The following is a 17,836-nucleotide window of genomic DNA, read 5'->3' on the forward strand; positions in this document are numbered from 1 at the left end:
GTTTTGATCTGTTCACCATCAACATTGCATGCAGCAGCAACCACAGCCTCCCAGACACTGTTCAGAGAGGTGTACTGTTTTCCCTCTTTGTAAATCTCACATTTGATGATGGACCACAGGTTCTCAATGGGGTTCAGATCAGGTGAACAAGGAGGCCATGTCATTAGATTTTCTTCTTTTATACCCTTTCTTGCCAGCCACGCTGTGGAGTACTTGGACGCGTGTGATGGAGCATTGTCCTGCATGAAAATCATGTTTTTCTTGAAGGATGCAGACTTCTTCCTGTACCACTGCTTGAAGGTGTCTTCCAGAAACTGGCAGTAGGACTGGGAGTTGAGCTTGACTCCATCCTCAACCCGAAAAGGCCCCACAAGCTCATCTTTGATGATACCAGCCCAAACCAGTACTCCACCTCCACCTTGCTGGCGTCTGAGTCGGACTGGAGCTCTCTGCCTTTACCAATCCAGCCACGGGCCCATCCATCTGGCCCATCAAGACTCACTCTCATTTCATCAGTCCATAAAACCTTAGAAAAATCAGTCTTGAGATATTTCTTGGCCCAGTCTTGACGTTTCAGCTTGTGTGTCTTGTTCAGTGGTGGTCGTCTTTCAGCCTTTCTTACCTTGGCCATGTCTCTGAGTATTGCACACCAGTGATGTTGCAGCTCTGAAATATGGCCAAACTGGTGGCAAGTGGCATCTTGGCAGCTGCACGCTTGACTTTTCTCAGTTCATGGGCAGTTATTTTGCACCTTGGTTTTTCCACACGCTTCTTGCGACCCTGTTGACTATTTTGAATGAAACGCTTGATTGTTCGATGATCACGCTTCAGAAGCTTTGCAATTTTAAGAGTGCTGCATCCCTCTGCAAGATATCTCACTATTTTTGACTTTTCTGAGCCTGTCAAGTCCTTCTTTTGACCCATTTTGCCAAAGGAAAGGAAGTTGCCTAATAATTATGCACACCTGATATAGGGTGTTGATGTCATTAGACCACACCCCTTCTCATTACAGAGATGCACATCGCCTAATATGCTTAATTGGTAGTAGGCTTTCGAGCCTATACAGCTTGGAGTAAGACAACATGCATAAAGAGGATGATGTGGTCAAAATACTCATTTGCCTAATAATTCTGCACTGCCTGTATAGACCTATGCTCCTTGCATAATAAAATCTGCCACTGAAACAGTGATACCTTTTCCTTAAAGCATTTTTGCTATTATATATAAAAAGAAAAAATACTTCAATTTTCAAGACTGAAATGCGCTAGTGCATTTACATTTTTGGGTTCTATGCCCCTTTCTTATTACTGTGAACTTTCAAAAGGTATATTCAAAGCAGAAAGACTACAGCCCAGAACAAAATTGAAAGAAAACTAAAAACTACTGACGAAATTAGTAGGTATTCATTCGTTTAATTTAAATTACTTTTCATTGGTTAATACTTAGCCACTCTAACTCAGTCCTTTTCTCCAAAGAGCCCCAGACTCGCTAACAGGAGGCTTTAGTACAGGACCTGGGAGCTGGCCGCACTAAGTTTACTATTAGCGTGGCCGGGGGTTTCTGCGAAGAAGAGGTAAGTATAAAGCTACAGGTGAACTTTTTCACATGTAGCTTTTTAATGTTTACATTTGTTTAACGAAAACAAATGTAAACGTTTAACAAATACCTAATAGTGCAGCCAACGAATATTCTGGGAAACTAATTTCCTCAAATATTCATTACGAAAAATACGCACAAACCAATTCTTTCACGACTGCACATATCTACTCTCTTGTGCTTTCTGTAAACTTGTAACCCCTTAGAGGGACACTGAACCCAAATTTTTTCTTTTGTGATTCAGATAGAGCATGCAATTTTAAGCAACTTTCTAATTTACTCCTATTATCAAATTTTCTTTATTCTCTTGGTATCTTTATTTGAAATGCAAGAATGTAAGTTTAGATGCCGGCCCATTTTTGGTGAACAACCTGGGTTGTTCTTGCTGATTGGTGGATAAATTCATCCACCAATGAACAAGTGCTTTCCAGGGTCTGAACCAAACAAATGGTTTAGATGCCTTCTTTTTCAAATAAAGATAGCAATAGAACAAAGAAAAATTGATAATAGGAGTAAATTAGAAAGTTGCTTAAAATTGCATTCTCCATATGAATCACTAAATAAAAAATGTGGGTTCAGTGCACCTGACAAAACTTGTTCGTCATCCCCAGGGGGAGGGGGGAGTCAGGAATTGCACTCTTGGAGTGGATTGCGGCCCCCCACACTTACCGCTGGGTAAACCTGTGATTGTACCAATACTCACAAAATCCTGTAAGTGCTGACAGCTAAAGGGAGCTGGATGGGGAGGATGAAAATATTCAATCTCCTCTATCAAAGCTCTGTAAAGTTTTAGAAATGTATATTAGGATTAAACCTTCTTAATTTGACTATAGAGATTAGGAAACACATACACGTGCTTTTGTTTACAATCTTAATTATTACATATTTATTAAAGATATATATTTGTTCACACTTTGTTGTAGATTTCTCACTTATGATACATACCTAATATAATTGCATAGTTTGAATCTTTATTTATTGTGTGTTTCTCCAAAACAGCAATGCACTACTAGGAATTAGCTGTTGACACACATCACTCAAAATTTTTCTTTCGTGATTCCGATAGAGCATGCAATTTTAAGCAACTTTCTAATTTACTCCTATTATCAATTTTTTGTTCACTTGCTATCTTTATTTGAAAAAGAAGGCATCTAAGCTTCTTTTTTGGTTCAGTACTCTGGACAGAACTTTTTTATTGGTGGATGAATTTATCCACCAATCAGCAAGAATAACCCAAGTTATTCACCAAAAATGGGCCGGCATCTAAACTTACATTCTTGCATTTCAAATAAAGATACCAAGAGAATGAAGAAAATTGAGTCAATTAGAAAGTTGCTTAAAATTGCATGCTCTATCTGAATCACGGAAGAAAAAATTTGGGTTCAGTGTCCCTTTAATGTCATCAATCTTATGGTCTTATAACATTTTCTATAAAGTTAATTTAAAGCTGATAAAAAAATTAACAGCTTGATGTATTTAAATAGATTATGATTAAAGAGACGCTCTAAAATGTCAAACTGCTTAAATTATTTTAAAATCAAATACAAATGGATATGAGAAGGTGTTTATTGACATGTACAGTTATTCTATGAAGCAAACTAATAGATTAAATTATTGGAAAAGGTTGTTAAAGGGATATGAAATCCTAACATTTTATTTTGAGATTTAGATAGAGCATACAATTTTAAACAACTTTCAAATGTATTTCTACTGTCACGTTATCTTCGTTCTCTTTGAAACTTTTGTTGAAAAGCAGGGCTATAAGCTCAGATACCTGCCCATGTCTGGTGCACTATATGGCAGCAGCTTTGCTAGAATGTTATACATTTGCAAGAGCTCTAGAGGGCAGCACTATTTCCTGTCATGTAGTGTTCCAGATGCCTACCTAGGTATCGCTTCAACACAGAATATCATGGGAACTAATCAAATTTGATAATAGAAGTAAATTGGAAACATTTTTAAAAAAAATTGTGTGCTCTGTCTGAATCACAAAAGAAAATGTTTGCGTTTCATATCCCTTTAACATTTGATTAAACATGGTGATCCCTCCTATCTATCTGCCTGGGGTCATACTTTGTACATGTAATTATTCCCATATGAACTTTTCCAACATACTCTAAATTCCTGATCTGCATGAGATATTTAAACCGTACACACTGTTGTTTACTAAGTGACTGATGTTGTTTACAGTCCTTCTTCAATTTAAAGAGACAGAATTATTTTAAAGTGATATGAATGAATGAATTAAAGCCCAGTATCCAAAAATTATCTTAACCCCTTAACAACCGAGGACGTGCCAGGCACGTCCTATAAAAAACAATCGTTAACGACCAAGGCCATGCCTGGCACGTCCTCAGGGGTTTTAAGCGCTGGAAGCGATCGTGATCGCTTCTAGGGTATTGCAGGCATCCTGCAATACCCTCGGGTATGCAACCGATGCAGAGAGGGCCACTCTGTGGCCCTCTCTGCATTGCCCAGCGATGGTGCCAATTGTTGGTGGCGTGGGAGGGATAGGAGGGAGGCAGGTGGGCATCGCTGGAGGAGGTCCGGTGAGTGCTAATGAGGTCCGGGAGCGGAAGTGAGGGGGCGGGAGCGGATGAGACCGCTACACTACGGCAAATATTAAGTGAAAGGGAAGGAAGGAGAGGGGGGGGCAGCTACACTACAGAAAAAAGGGGGGGTTATTTTTTTTTTTTTAAAAAGCCAAATTGTTAGCAAACTGGGTACTAGCATACAGCTGCCAGTACCCAAGATGGCGGCTAATAGGTAGAGGGGGGAGGGTTAGAGAGCTGTTGGAGGGGGAAAACCAGGGAGGTTGGTGGGTAAGCCCAGGTACCACGTCAAGGTCTCTTCCAAAACCTGAGTCCATAAACAGCCACACAATGCAAACTCTCAATCCAACAAACTGGGAACAAGTGAAGGATGCAAAGGCTACCCTAGACATATACAAAACACGGAAGGGTACTGCACTCTCAGACCGGACTGTGTACACATCACTTGTTCCCAGTTTGTTGGATTGACAGCATGCATTGTGTGGCTGTTTAGGGACTCAGGTTTTGGAAGAGACCTTGACGTGGTACCTGGGCTTATCCCATTTGGCCAGATGTGGTAACTGACTCTTCCATTTTTTGCTTTTAATCTTAGCGGAGAGCTTGTCAGTGCTGGACTTTCTCTGTGTGCTGTATTAATTTGTTTTGTAATTTTCCCTATGGGCCTTGCACCCAGACCTGTCTGGGGTTAACTGCCTGTGACTCTGGGGACAGTGCAGCTTCCTGAGAGTACTATTGTGCACCCAGGGCTGTGCATGTTGCAGGGTCATGGGATGTCCGGTCTGAGAGTGCAGTCCCCTTCCGTGTTTTGTGTGTATATATATATTACTTAAGATGGCAGTGACCATTGTGAGGTGGGGTGGGGGAGTCAGGGAGTGGGATGTGTCAGGTGGGAGGCTGATCTCTACACTAAAGTTAAAATTAACCCTACAAGCTACCTAATTAACCCCTTCACTGCTGGGCATAATACAAGTGTGGTGCGCAGCAGAATTTAGCAGCCTTCTAATTACCAAGAAGCAATACCAAAGCCCTATATGTCTGCTATTTCTGAACAAAGGGGATTCCAGAGAAGCATTTACAACCATTTGCACAATAATTGTACAAACTGTTCGTAAATAATTTCAGTGAGAAATCTAAAGTTTGTGAAAAAGTCAAGGATTTTTTTTTTTATTTGCTCACATTTGGCGGTAAAATGGTGGCATGAAGTATACCATAAAGGGCCTAGATCAATACTTTGGGTTCTCTACTAAAATATCTACATGTGAAGAGTTATTCAGGGATTCCTGACAGATTTCAGTGTTACAATGTAACTAGCGCTAATTTTGAAAATAAAATGGTTTCGAAATAGCAAAGTGCTACTTGTACTTATTGCCCTATAACTTGAAAAAAAAAGCAAACAAAAAGTAAACATTGGGTATTTCTAAACTCAGGACAAAATTTAGCAACTATTTAGCATGGGTATTTTTTGGTGGTTGTAGATGTGCAACACATTTTTCAGGTCAAAGTTAGAAAAAAGTGTGTGTTTTTTCAATTTTTACATAATATTTTATTTAAAAAAAACATAGTAAATTATATGATATGATGAAAATAATGGTATCTTTAGAAAGTCCATTTAATGGCGAGTTAAACGGTATATAATATGTGGGTACATTAAATGAGTAAGAGGAAAATTACAGCTAAACACAGCAAAAATTTAAAAATAGCCCTGGTCCTTAACGGTAAGAACATATAAAAAGGGTCTGGTCACTAAGGGGTTAAAAACAGGGGCACTTTAATTCATTAAAGTTTACAAAGACACTTATTTTTTAAAATACTTACCATTGCGTTATGGAAAACATAATGCCGTCTTAATAAACTTTAATGAATTAAAGTGCCCCTGTTTTTAAGATTATTTTTTGATACTGGGCTTTAAAGTGAAAGTACATTTTTATGCTAATGAATCTACCTACAGTTAAACCTCAGTTCAATTAAGCAAGTCGCTAACTTATTTTTTTAAGCAAGTCAAAGTGTGACTAAATAATTTTATTTTTACAGATCGCATAAAGCATTGCCTTCCTCTGCCCCCTCGCGATCTTCCTGATTTATGCGAGCTTGAATCTTCAACTGACCGTGACGTAATTTACGTCAAGATGCGCGCTCGTAACAGACAATGAAAAATGTTTGCACATGTGCAATTGGACGATATACGCTGCGATACATAGTAACACAGATTCACGTAACTTTCGTGATGTAAACAGGATTCCCTTCTTTAATGTGCTTCTCTGAGACACAAGGGATTCACTGTTAGCCACATGCACATTAGAAGCGTTATTCTGGATGCTGGAGACGCCAATGGGGGAACCAATCGGTTAGATACCGAAGGTTTCGTCACAGCCAAATAATTATTTTTTATCGCGGGTGGAGGAACGGATAGCTGATAGAACAAACTCGGCAAGTAATAAAATGTATTTAGACAAAGGGAATAAAAAAAGCATGAATTAAACTAACGTTCAATTTTAATGATATTTCAAAATATGAATAGCAAAAGCTCTGACTTAGCTTTCACTTTAATTCATTAAAGTTTACAACCACTTTAACAAATCTGATTCATGTGAGCTCGACAATTACTTGGCACCAAGTCACATTAGCTAAAAAGACTGGGTCCTGAAGGCCGGTAAACTACATTATAAGTAAGATCGTTTCATCATTTTTTATATAAATAAGGAACCTTCACAGACTGGGGGCACCAAGACTGGCATGGTTATTGCTGGCATATTGTCTTGTACTCTGCTCCCTTCATACTCACCTTGATGAAAAGCCATATGCACTTTCTCCCCCCAGCCCCAGCTTTCACTTCCCTGTTCTTAAAGGGACAGTAAACACCAATTTTCTTATAACTGCATGTAATAGACACTACTATAAAGAAGAATATGCATAGATACTGATCTAAAAATTCAGAATAAAACCTTTAAAAACTTATTTAGAAGCTCCCAGTTTAGCACTGTTGATGAGGTTAAGGTGAGACACCCAGTGAAAGGGGATGGGAAAGCAGGAAGAGTAGACACTCCCCCTCCCCTGCTAATAAAAAGACTTATTACACAAAAAATAGCAGCAGGAATATGTAGTCTTGAGTCTACATCCTATACTTTGGGGCATGGTTAAGGGTCTATAAATCAGCACAATGTTAATAAATAAAAAAATAAGCAAAACTATACATTATTACAAAAACACTCCCAGATGGGCTACATAAATTTATCATCTACAAAACATTTAAAAAAAAAAAATCTAGTGTAAAAATGTCCCTTAAAGCCCAACGTCCTCCATCTCTCTAAAGAGGCTCAGAAATCACATCCCTGTTCCTTGGCCCAAGCATCTCCAATCAAAGCCCTACCACTCCCCTGTATTCCCATGACCAGGGTTCTCTTTCTTCTGAGTTTCTTATATTACTGCATCCATAGGAGGTATTATAAATATATTTGCATATTGTATTATATTAGGATAGACAGACAGATGAGATATTATATGCATTCATAGACCATTATCTATATACACACATATTATCACCCACACATCTATTTTATGTCCCTTTAGCTATTGTGTAGCCTGCGTATGTGTTACTGGCAGCAAAAGGGTAAATTGCTGTGTTGCATTCATATGTATTATTATCAACAAATGTATTTATTACTGTGTTGCAAGCATGTTATTGGCAGTTAAGCTGTACATTGCTGTGAATTACTGTGTTCTGTAAATTGCTGACAGTCGGGGTGCCTAATACAGGCCTTGACAACAGATTTTTAAATTTAGAAATCTGAGAAGCAAACTACATATTCTTAGAAGCCAGGCAATAATTTTGTGTATAGACATGTATAGAATATTCCAAACATTAGGATGGATTCCCGGATCCCTAGATTTGACAAACCTTGAATTACTATATTGTGTAAGTTGCGAAGAGCAAAGGGGTAAACTACTGTGTTGTCTACTGGCAGTCAGGAAAAGTTCATTGCCACAGGACTTCAGTGTCTCCCTCTCACATGGAAATAAGCAGCAGGAAGAGAGCTGCTATTAAGGAAAATGATTCAGGCTATTAAGGAAAATTGTGCAGGCACTACTGCCTATAAGTGACTATATCAGACACAGTCAGTAGGGGTTTGAAATATTAAATTATAAAAAAAAATAAAGTATGCGTATTTTAAAATTACCTCCTCTAACATATTATACTAAGGGGAACTTAAGTGCTATATTACAAGTGGAGTGCTAATTTATCGCGCTAGCAAACAGGCAAATTTGACTATTTGTAGGCGGGCGCATGATAAATAATCAGCCATTAAAATGTGGCTGGTTATTGCTACAGCGAGCTTGTGGTAGCAATTAGCACTCAGAAAATTGACCAGAGGTCAGACCTAGAATTAATTTTTTTAAAAGTGCCCCACTTTTTTTTAAATTAAATTGTTTTAATTACTGCACTAGGCAGTTTTTGGGGGCTAAAGTTTGTGGCTGTGGGGTTTTAGAAACAAAACGGCACTGAAAAGTGCCTTTACATTGTGGTCTATGGCAACTGTGTGTTCCCTGTAAATATATATGTATATGCTTATATACATATATATTTATGGCTTAATATGGGTATATACACATATTAACACATACATATGTATATAAGCATATACTGTACATATATAATTATATTTGCTGCACTAGTTCTCATGTTGTGTCTCACATGTCTCCCATTGGAGCCTATAGAAGCCCACTCTTGTGAGTGCAATGCTTCCGTGCAATGTGAACGCAACCTCGCGTTCGCATTGCACCTCACTTGCAATAACAGCGCAAATTTGCGTGCGTTGGTATTACTCAGTTGAGGTCAAATATCCCTTTTGCGGAAGCGATATTTTGCACTCAACTTGTAATCTGGCCCTAAATGTCCCTATAAATACATACAACAATTAAACAAACTAATAAAGGACTTTTTAATGCTGACTTAAAGGGCCATAATACCCAAATGTTTAAACACTTTAAAGTGCTGCAGCATAGTTGTAAAAAGCTGACTAGAAAATATCACCTGAACATCTCTATGTAAAAAAGAAAGATATTTTACCTCAAAAGTTCCTCAGTAGCCACCTCCATTGTAAAGGATTTCTAAGCAGCATTTTAGTGTGTCTGTCCTGAGACAGCTGAAAGGATGAGCCTTGTGAACGCTCATATTATTTCACCAATAAGGTAAAGGAAGCTTACAATGAAAACTCATGAGAGTTAAGTCAAATCTCATGAGATCACAGTAAGAGTTCATGACCTCAGCACTGCTGATGCTGATTGGCTGCTGTTCATTTCTTCATTTTTTTTTTATTTTTACCTGCAGCTGGGAGCAGCTGAGAATAACTTTTTACACAGAACTTACTCTGCTGAGCTGAGGAGATTGTGAGGTAAAATATCTTCCTTTTTTACATAGAGATGCTCAGGTGATATTTTCCTGTCAGCTTTTTATAGTTATTCTGCATCAGGTTCAAGTGATTTAACATATGAGTATTATGTCCCTTTAAAATAATTATTATAAACGAAATTTTAAACAACTTTCCAATTAACTTCTATTATCTAAATGTGCGTTGTTTTCATTGTATCCTTTGTTGAAAAGGATGCCTAGGTAGGCTTAGGAGTTGGGAACTAGCTGCTGATAGGTGGCTGAACATATATGTCTCCTGTCATTGGTTTACAGATGTGTTCAGCTAGTTCCCAGTAGTGCATTGCTGCACCTTCAAGAAAAGATACCAAGAGAATGAAGCAAAATTCAAAACAGACGTAATTTGGAAAGTTGTTTCAAATGATATGCTCTATCTAAATCAGGAAAGAAAAAATGTGGGTTTCATGTCACTTTATTACCCTCACACACTCATGCTTGCTCAGACACACAAAATAAAAACTCAAAAATGTGCTTTATGTCCCCATTGATACGTTTAAGCAGGTTTTGACAGCTTTGTTTAAATGATGTTCTATTCTACCAATAGAGGTGCATAAGGTGCATAAGGTGCATAAGTAGCTATATGTAGCAGGTTTGAATAAGCCATCTGCCTAGGGTTGCCCTCTCGGCCTTGTATTCCTGGACAGATAGGAGTTACACATGCTGCAGGGTGTGCAGGGAGGAATAATGCTGTACAGAGGCACAATGCATGTTCCCCTCTGCACACCCTGCAACATGTGTAAATCATTTAGCATCCAAGTAAACATGGCTGAGGTGGCAACCGTAACACTGCCACATATTTAAAAAGCAAAAACTGCTTTTTTTTCCCTCTCAACCACCTCAGAAGTGGCAAGATCAATCAACCCGACACTCATTCGTTTGGGGTGCTTGACATTTTCTGCTTTACCGCAATTGGTTGCGCCGAAGCAGGGGGTGGAATTGCACAATAATCCTCTTGTGCAATGATACATTTTGGCATGCTGATTGCAAGTAGACAGGTTCACTACTTGCATACCTTACTTAGCTCATTCACTCCGAATCTCAATAATATGACCCTCTAATTTTATATCTCCACATCACGTGCTCCACTCTCTCCAAGTACTTTTACCTATTTGTCACTCTTCCCCTGATACTATCTCCCAACATAGCCAGAGACCCTTTCCCAAGCCCAGTTCTCCTCTGTCACTTTCCAAGATGCATTTTTCCCCCTTCTATTCATTAACCTAACAGTGCCAGCCAAGTCCTCCCTTCATCTCTCACATCAGCCCAGTTCTCCCTTTGTAGTTTTCACCAGCCTAGTGCTCCCATCAGTCCCAATAGCCCAGTGGCTCACTCTCATCATCTCAGTTATAGACTTCTAACACTCACCTGCCCAGGTATACTTGCAATGCAAATGAACATTACATTGTATGAGAATATAAATATAAAATGTATACTTGCAATGCAAATGAACATTACATTGTATGAGAATATAAATATAAAATGTATACTTGCAATATAAATGAACATTACATTGTATGAGAATATAAATATAAAATGTATACTTGCAATGCAAATGAACATTACATTGTATGAGAATATAAATATAAAATGTATACTTGCAATGCAAATGAACATTACATTGTATGAGAATATAAATATAAAATGTATACTTGCAATATAAATGAACATTACATTGTATGAGAATATAAATATAAAATGTATACTTGCAATGCAAATGAACATTACATTGTATGAGAATATAAATATAAAATGTATACTTGCAATGTAAAATGAACATTACATTGTATGAGAATATCAATATAAAATGTATACTTGCAATGCAAATGAACATTACATTGTATGAGAATATAAATATAAAATGTATACTTGCAATGCAAATGAACATTACATTGTATGAGAATATAAATATAAAATGTATACTTGCAATGTAAATGAACATTACATTGTATGAGAATATAAATATAAAATGTATACTTGCAATGCAAATGAACATTACATTGTATGAGAATATCAATATAAAATGTATACTTGCAATGTAAATGAACATTACATTGTATGAGAATATAAATATAAAATGTATACTTGCAATGCAAATGAACATTACATTGTATGAGAATATAAATATAAAATGTATACTTGCAATGTAAATGAACATTACATTGTATGAGATATAAATATAAAATGTATACTTGCAATGCAAATGAACATTACATTGTATGAGAATATCAATATAAAATGTATACTTGCAATGCAAATGAACATTACATTGTATGAGATATAAATATAAAATGTATACTTGCAATGCAAATGAACATTACATTGTATGAGAATATAAATATAAAATGTATACTTGCAATGTAAATGAACATTACATTGTATGAGAATATAAAATGTATACTTGCAATGCAAATGAACATTACATTGTATGAGAATATCAATATAAAATGTATACTTGCAATATAAATGAACATTACATTGTATGAGAATATAAAATGTATACTTGCAATGCAAATGAACATTACATTGTATGAGAATATAAATATAAAATGTATACTTGCAATATAAATGAACATTACATTGTATGAGAATATCAATATAAAATGTATACTTGCAATATAAATGAACATTACATTGTATGAGAATATCAATATAAAATGTATACTTGCAATATAAATTAACATTACATTGTATGAGAATATAAATATAAAATGTATACTTGCAATGCAAATGAACATTACATTGTATGAGAATATAAATATAAAATGTATACTTGCAATATAAATGAACATTACATTGTATGAGATATAAATATAAAATGTATACTTGCAATATACTTTCATCACTACTGTTATCTGACTGAAACTCTGACCTACCAGAAACTACATCTCAGTTCTCTATTCATCAGCCTGAGCCGCTCTTGTCACTATAGCTTTGTCATTATTCCTAGTGCAGAATCAGTGACATTATCTACCAGATGCCAGTTTCCACTTTTTATTCGCCCATGCTATAATATCTCTTCAATTTGGTTCTCTTGTAACTTTTATCCGTTACTTTTTGTAGTTGGTTTCTCACCTGTTTCCTTGCCTGTGTCAGCCCTTGCATTCGCTGCTGCAACTCCTTCTTGTAGTTTCTAGCCGCCTCCATGCTCTCTTTTGCCTCAAAAAGCAGATCTTCCACCTCTGTAGCCTCCATACTTTTCGCTGAGACCGAAGCATACACAGCTGCTAGAAGCACTCCGTGCGTATCCTACTCTACCCCTGTTGTCGGATGCGGAAGCAACAAGAACCACAAGCCCCATAATTCTCTGCCGAAAAAGGATGTGTTTTAGGAATGCATCTTTTCAATAGCTTTATTAACAGTAACATTGCCTTGACATCTGTTTTAAAAATAGTTAGAATTTACTGACTTTCACATTGGCCTTGGAAAATACTTATTTAACATACTATTTTCGATAATGTTCTAGGAGAATTTTAACTTTTTAGTAGGAAATCTACAAAAGTGTCGACCATTTTTAAGCGGAATTACTATTTATTGTTATTAAAATTTAAATATATTGTAATATAGATGACATAACATAAAAATAATAATATTGCTTTATTCATTGTACTTCTGATTAGAAAAAAAATTGTCCGTTTTTGTCAAGTTGTTTTAGACAATCCTATATATAATAAATTGATATGTTCATGAAATTTAGTTTTTGTAAGGTTATTTAATAATTCTCATAACATTTTAATGTGACAGAGCCATTAGGTGTTAGATATGTTTTATATAATTATTTTTTTTATTATTTAAAGGGACATCAAAGCCAAAAAAAATCAAGTAGTAAATAGTGTCAACCATTTTTAAGCTGAATTACTATTTATTATAATACAGGTTTCATAAAATATAAAAATTATGATACTGCTTTATTGTACTTCTGATAAAAAAATAGTCAGTTTTTGTCTTTTCAAGTTATTTTAGACAATTCTGTAGATAGAAAATTAATATATTCATGAAACTGATTTTGTAAGGTTATTTAACAATTCTAATAATATCGTGACAGAACCACATTAGGTGTGTTTTATATATATATATATATATATATATATATATATATAAATATATATTTATATATATATATATATCAGTGACGTGCAGTGACGTCAGAGGCTGGTGAGGCAGTGGCAGGATGCGCCTTCATTCTTTAGATATCCTTTGTTGAAGAAATAGCAATGCACATGGGTGAGCCAATCACATGAGGTATCTATGTGCAGCCACCAATCAGCAGCTACTGAGCATATTTAGATATGATTTTCAAAAAAGGACATCAAAAGAATGAAGAAAATTAGATATTAGATGTAAATTGGAAAGTTATTTAAATTTGCATATGGGTTTCATATGGGTTTCATGTCCCTTTAAATGGTGTCTTGGAAAACTGGTCAACTTAGTAAACATCTGATTTTAGTCTAAAAGGATTGTAACAGAAACTCTTGCCAGATAACACAATGCTTGCTCTGATTATGAGATCTAGAAATCCATGCCCATTAAAATATGTTTTTACTTTAATGCTGCAAATTATGCTTATAGATTCTTTCATTACATAAGGGATGAGAGTCAGAGGGGGAGGAAGAGAGACAGAGAGAGAGAAAGAGACCATGGGGGAGAACAACACATAAGGAGAGAGATGGATAGATAGAGAGACACACACACACAAGGGGGGGGGGGACCACTGCATTTTAAGTAATAAAACAGCAGAGCTACAGAGACTATAACTAAGTGAGACTATAATTTAGTGTGAAGTACAGAGGAAAGCTGCTAAGTTAGTGGGTGTAAAGTTTGAGTAAACAAAATACAAAAATGACCCTGCTGTAAAAGAGTAAACAAACACTAAACCACATTCATTAAATTATCATTTTAACTAACAGAATCCCTTTCAGTAAAATCTTACTTTAATAAGATGTGGCTGAAACACTGCTCTCTGTGCCTCTCTCCTGCTCTGGAAGGATTCAGGAAGTGACAGTGGCACATTCCACTGCACTTAGAGGGGAAGAACAGAACTCTCTTTTTCACTTTAGCAAAGCTAGCAGGTTCACAGGACAGCAACAAAATATATGAAAGTTGTTTTTTTCCATTTTTGTTTTGTTTTATATCATTTAACATCCAGCCCCAACCCTATGTTCCACTTACGAATGCCTCTCGCTGGATTGGTTCAGCCCAAATAGGACCGCCTCAAATAAGCAGTTAATGGGCCATGCAATGATCTTAACCACTTGCATCCAGTAGATGGCGCAGCATGTTGTGTAATGGTGGGCAGACCTGCTTGTGCCTCTTCATTGCACAACATATAGCTGTGAGAAAAAAAAATGCTGGGGAAAAATTTTTTTTTTTTTTTTTTTTAAAGCCAATAAAAAAAAAATATTTTTGCCCATATGAGAGGTGAAGCACTGCCTCACCTGCCTCTAGTGACTGCACATCACTGGTATATATATACTAGCTGTTGCCCGTGGCTTCGCTCTTGTGGATTTTGTTATTTGTAAAAAAAATTGTGAAAAACACAACCACTCGCAATGACCTGTGCCCTCACGTGTGTGCCCGATCAGGTTGTACACTCGCTGACATGAACTTTGTGAGTTTTCGTTAATTCTCTGTGTTTATGGGCACCAATCAGCTAAGTTGTGGGCTGGGTGTCGGTTTACAATTACTATTTATTCTGTTTACAATTACTTTAATATTAAATTGTAATTTTCACGTCTGTAACATCTTTTGTTTTTGAGATATAGGTATCCTCATAAATCACCCCACCTTTTCACCACCCTCCAAGTGGATTTTTGGGAAATGGTAAAACATTTGTTTCTTTATTTTTAATTTTCACTTCTGTAACATATTTGGTTTTTGAGATATAGGTATAGGTCTATAGGTATCACCCCCCCCCCCCTTTTTCAACAAATTTTTCTTCATTCTCTTGCTATCTTTATTTGAAAAGCAAGAATGTAAGTCTAGAAGCCGACCCATTTTTGGTTTACAACCTGGGTGGTGCTTGCTTATTGGTGGTTAAATGCACCCACCAATAAACAAGTGCTGTCCAGGCACTGAACCAAAAATTGTCTGGCTCCTTAGCTTAGATGCCTTCTTTTTCGAATAAAGATAGCAAGAGAACGAAGAAAAGTTGATAATAGGAGTAAATTAGAAAGTTGCTTAAAATTGCATGCTCTATCTGAATCATGAAAGAAAGAATTTGGGTTTAGTATCCCTTTTTAAGTCGATTTTTCGAACAATACTACAACATGTTTCTTTATTTTTAAAGGAGAATCTAACTACTAATTTTCACGTCTGTAACATCTTCAGATTTTAAGATATAGGTATCCTGATAAATCACACACACCCTTTTCACCCACTTTAAGTGGATTTTTGGGAAATGGTAAAACACGTTTCTTTATTTTTAACATCATTGGTTTTTGAGATATCATTGGTTTTTGAGATATAGGTATCCTCATACATCACCCTCCCCCTTTTCACCCTTTTTAAAGGACCACTAAATACAGTAGACTTGCATGATAAAATAGACAATTCCAAAAAACTTACTCTGAATTTTAAATAAGCAGTCGATTTTTTCTGTAAAATGTTTTTTTTTCCATTTTCCGCCCCCCCATCATGTGACAGACATCAGTCAATCACAGACTAGTATACGTATACTATGTGAATTTGTGCACATGCTCAGTTGGAACTAAATTGGAAAGAGTCATAAAACTGCATTCTCCATCTGAATCATGAAACTTTATTTTGACTTTAGTGTCCCTTTAAGTGGATTTTCGGGAAATGGTAAAACACATGTTTCTTTATCTTTAAAGGAGATGGTAAATATATATTTTCACGTCTATAACATCTTCGGTTTTTGAGATATAGGTATCCTCATACATCACCCCCCCCCCCCATTTTTACCCCCCCCCCCAAGTAGATTTTTGGGAAATGGTAAAACACTTGTTTCTTTATTTTTAAAGGAGAATCTATATTTGCGCTGTGCAATTAATCGCAAGATGCAATTAATCCCTATATGAGGCTATGCAATATCTGAATTAAATAAAAAAGATATGTCACGTCAGTCACACAAATGCTCCAGTCTAGCCTAGCAGCAGCACTGGCCACTCCTCAAGGGGTGGACCAGAAATCGTTACATCAGTGTCACAGCACATAATGCTACCGCCGCTATTTTACTTGCCTCATGGTTTGTTGCTTCAGTCCTGAGGTGTGCACAGACAAAGAAGGTGGCAGTGCTCTTTTTTCTAGCCTATTCACTATGCAGTGTAAACTGCAAGGGGAACGTGCCTCTGTTTTGAACAGTTAAATGCATTTTTTCAATTCAAAATGCATGTTTAAAAATATTTTAATAAGTGGCGTGTCCGGGCAGCGACCATGAATGGTCGCAATCTCTGGAGCTCCTGTTGTGATCCTGCTAATCCGCCAATTATTGCAGGAACATCAGGTGTGGATACCATAGCTCTAACTCCGGTGTTTACATGACCGCAGAGTTCCGATCTGGACCTTTGAGGCCTATGGTGGCAGTCTAACACGTACCTCAGAACCCCCCCCCAGCAACCTAGCTGGGTACAACAGTCACTGACAACTGTTACTTATCACCGCTACAGATTACTCACACCAAGAGATTATTCTCTAATACTAGAGGCTTCCCAAACTTACCTACGACAAGTCTCTTTCATGTATGGAACACTTAGACAGTTGGGGGAAGGACACGTTACAGATGCTTGATGATCACTTTGATGAGCTTAACCCTTTAATGACCACATCACTTTTCCATTTTCTGTCCGTTTGGGACCAAGGCTATTTTTACATTTTTGTGGTGTTTGTGTTTAGCTGTAATTTTCCTCTTACTCATTTACTGTACCCACACATATTATATATCGTTTTTCTCGTCATTAAATGGACTTTCTCAAGATATCATTATTTTCATCATATCTTATAAATTACTATAAAAAAATGGAAAAAAACACACTTTTTCTAACTTTGACCCCCAAAATCTGTTACACATCTACAACCACCAAAAAACACCAATGCTAAATAGTTTCTAAATTTTGTCCTGAGTTTAGAAATACCCAATGTTTACATGTTCTTTGCTTTTTTTTGCAACTTATAGGGCCAGAAATACAAGTAGCACTTTGCTATTTCCAAACCACTTTTTTTCAAAATTAGCGCTAGTTACATTGGGACACTGATATCTTTCAGGAATCCCTGAATATCCATTGACATGTATATATATTTTTTTTAGAAG

The 17,836-nt window shown here is 36.5% G+C and overlaps 1 protein-coding gene across 1 annotated transcript in view; it reads right to left on the reverse strand.

The window, feature by feature from the left end:
• The window catches only part of CRLF3 (cytokine receptor like factor 3), a 254,077-nt gene extending 241,253 nt beyond the window's left edge, over positions 1–12,824 (reverse strand). Inside the window, exon 1 of the mRNA XM_053707409.1 lies at positions 12,646–12,824. Within this exon, the coding sequence (XP_053563384.1) occupies positions 12,646–12,765 (120 nt within the window). The 5' untranslated portion in view covers positions 12,766–12,824. The remainder of the gene's footprint in view (positions 1–12,645) is intronic.
• Positions 12,825–17,836: the final 5,012 nt, after the last annotated feature.

The sequence above is a fragment of the Bombina bombina genome, chromosome 1, assembly GCF_027579735.1.
Source record: "Bombina bombina isolate aBomBom1 chromosome 1, aBomBom1.pri, whole genome shotgun sequence".
NCBI lineage: Eukaryota > Metazoa > Chordata > Amphibia > Anura > Bombinatoridae > Bombina > Bombina bombina.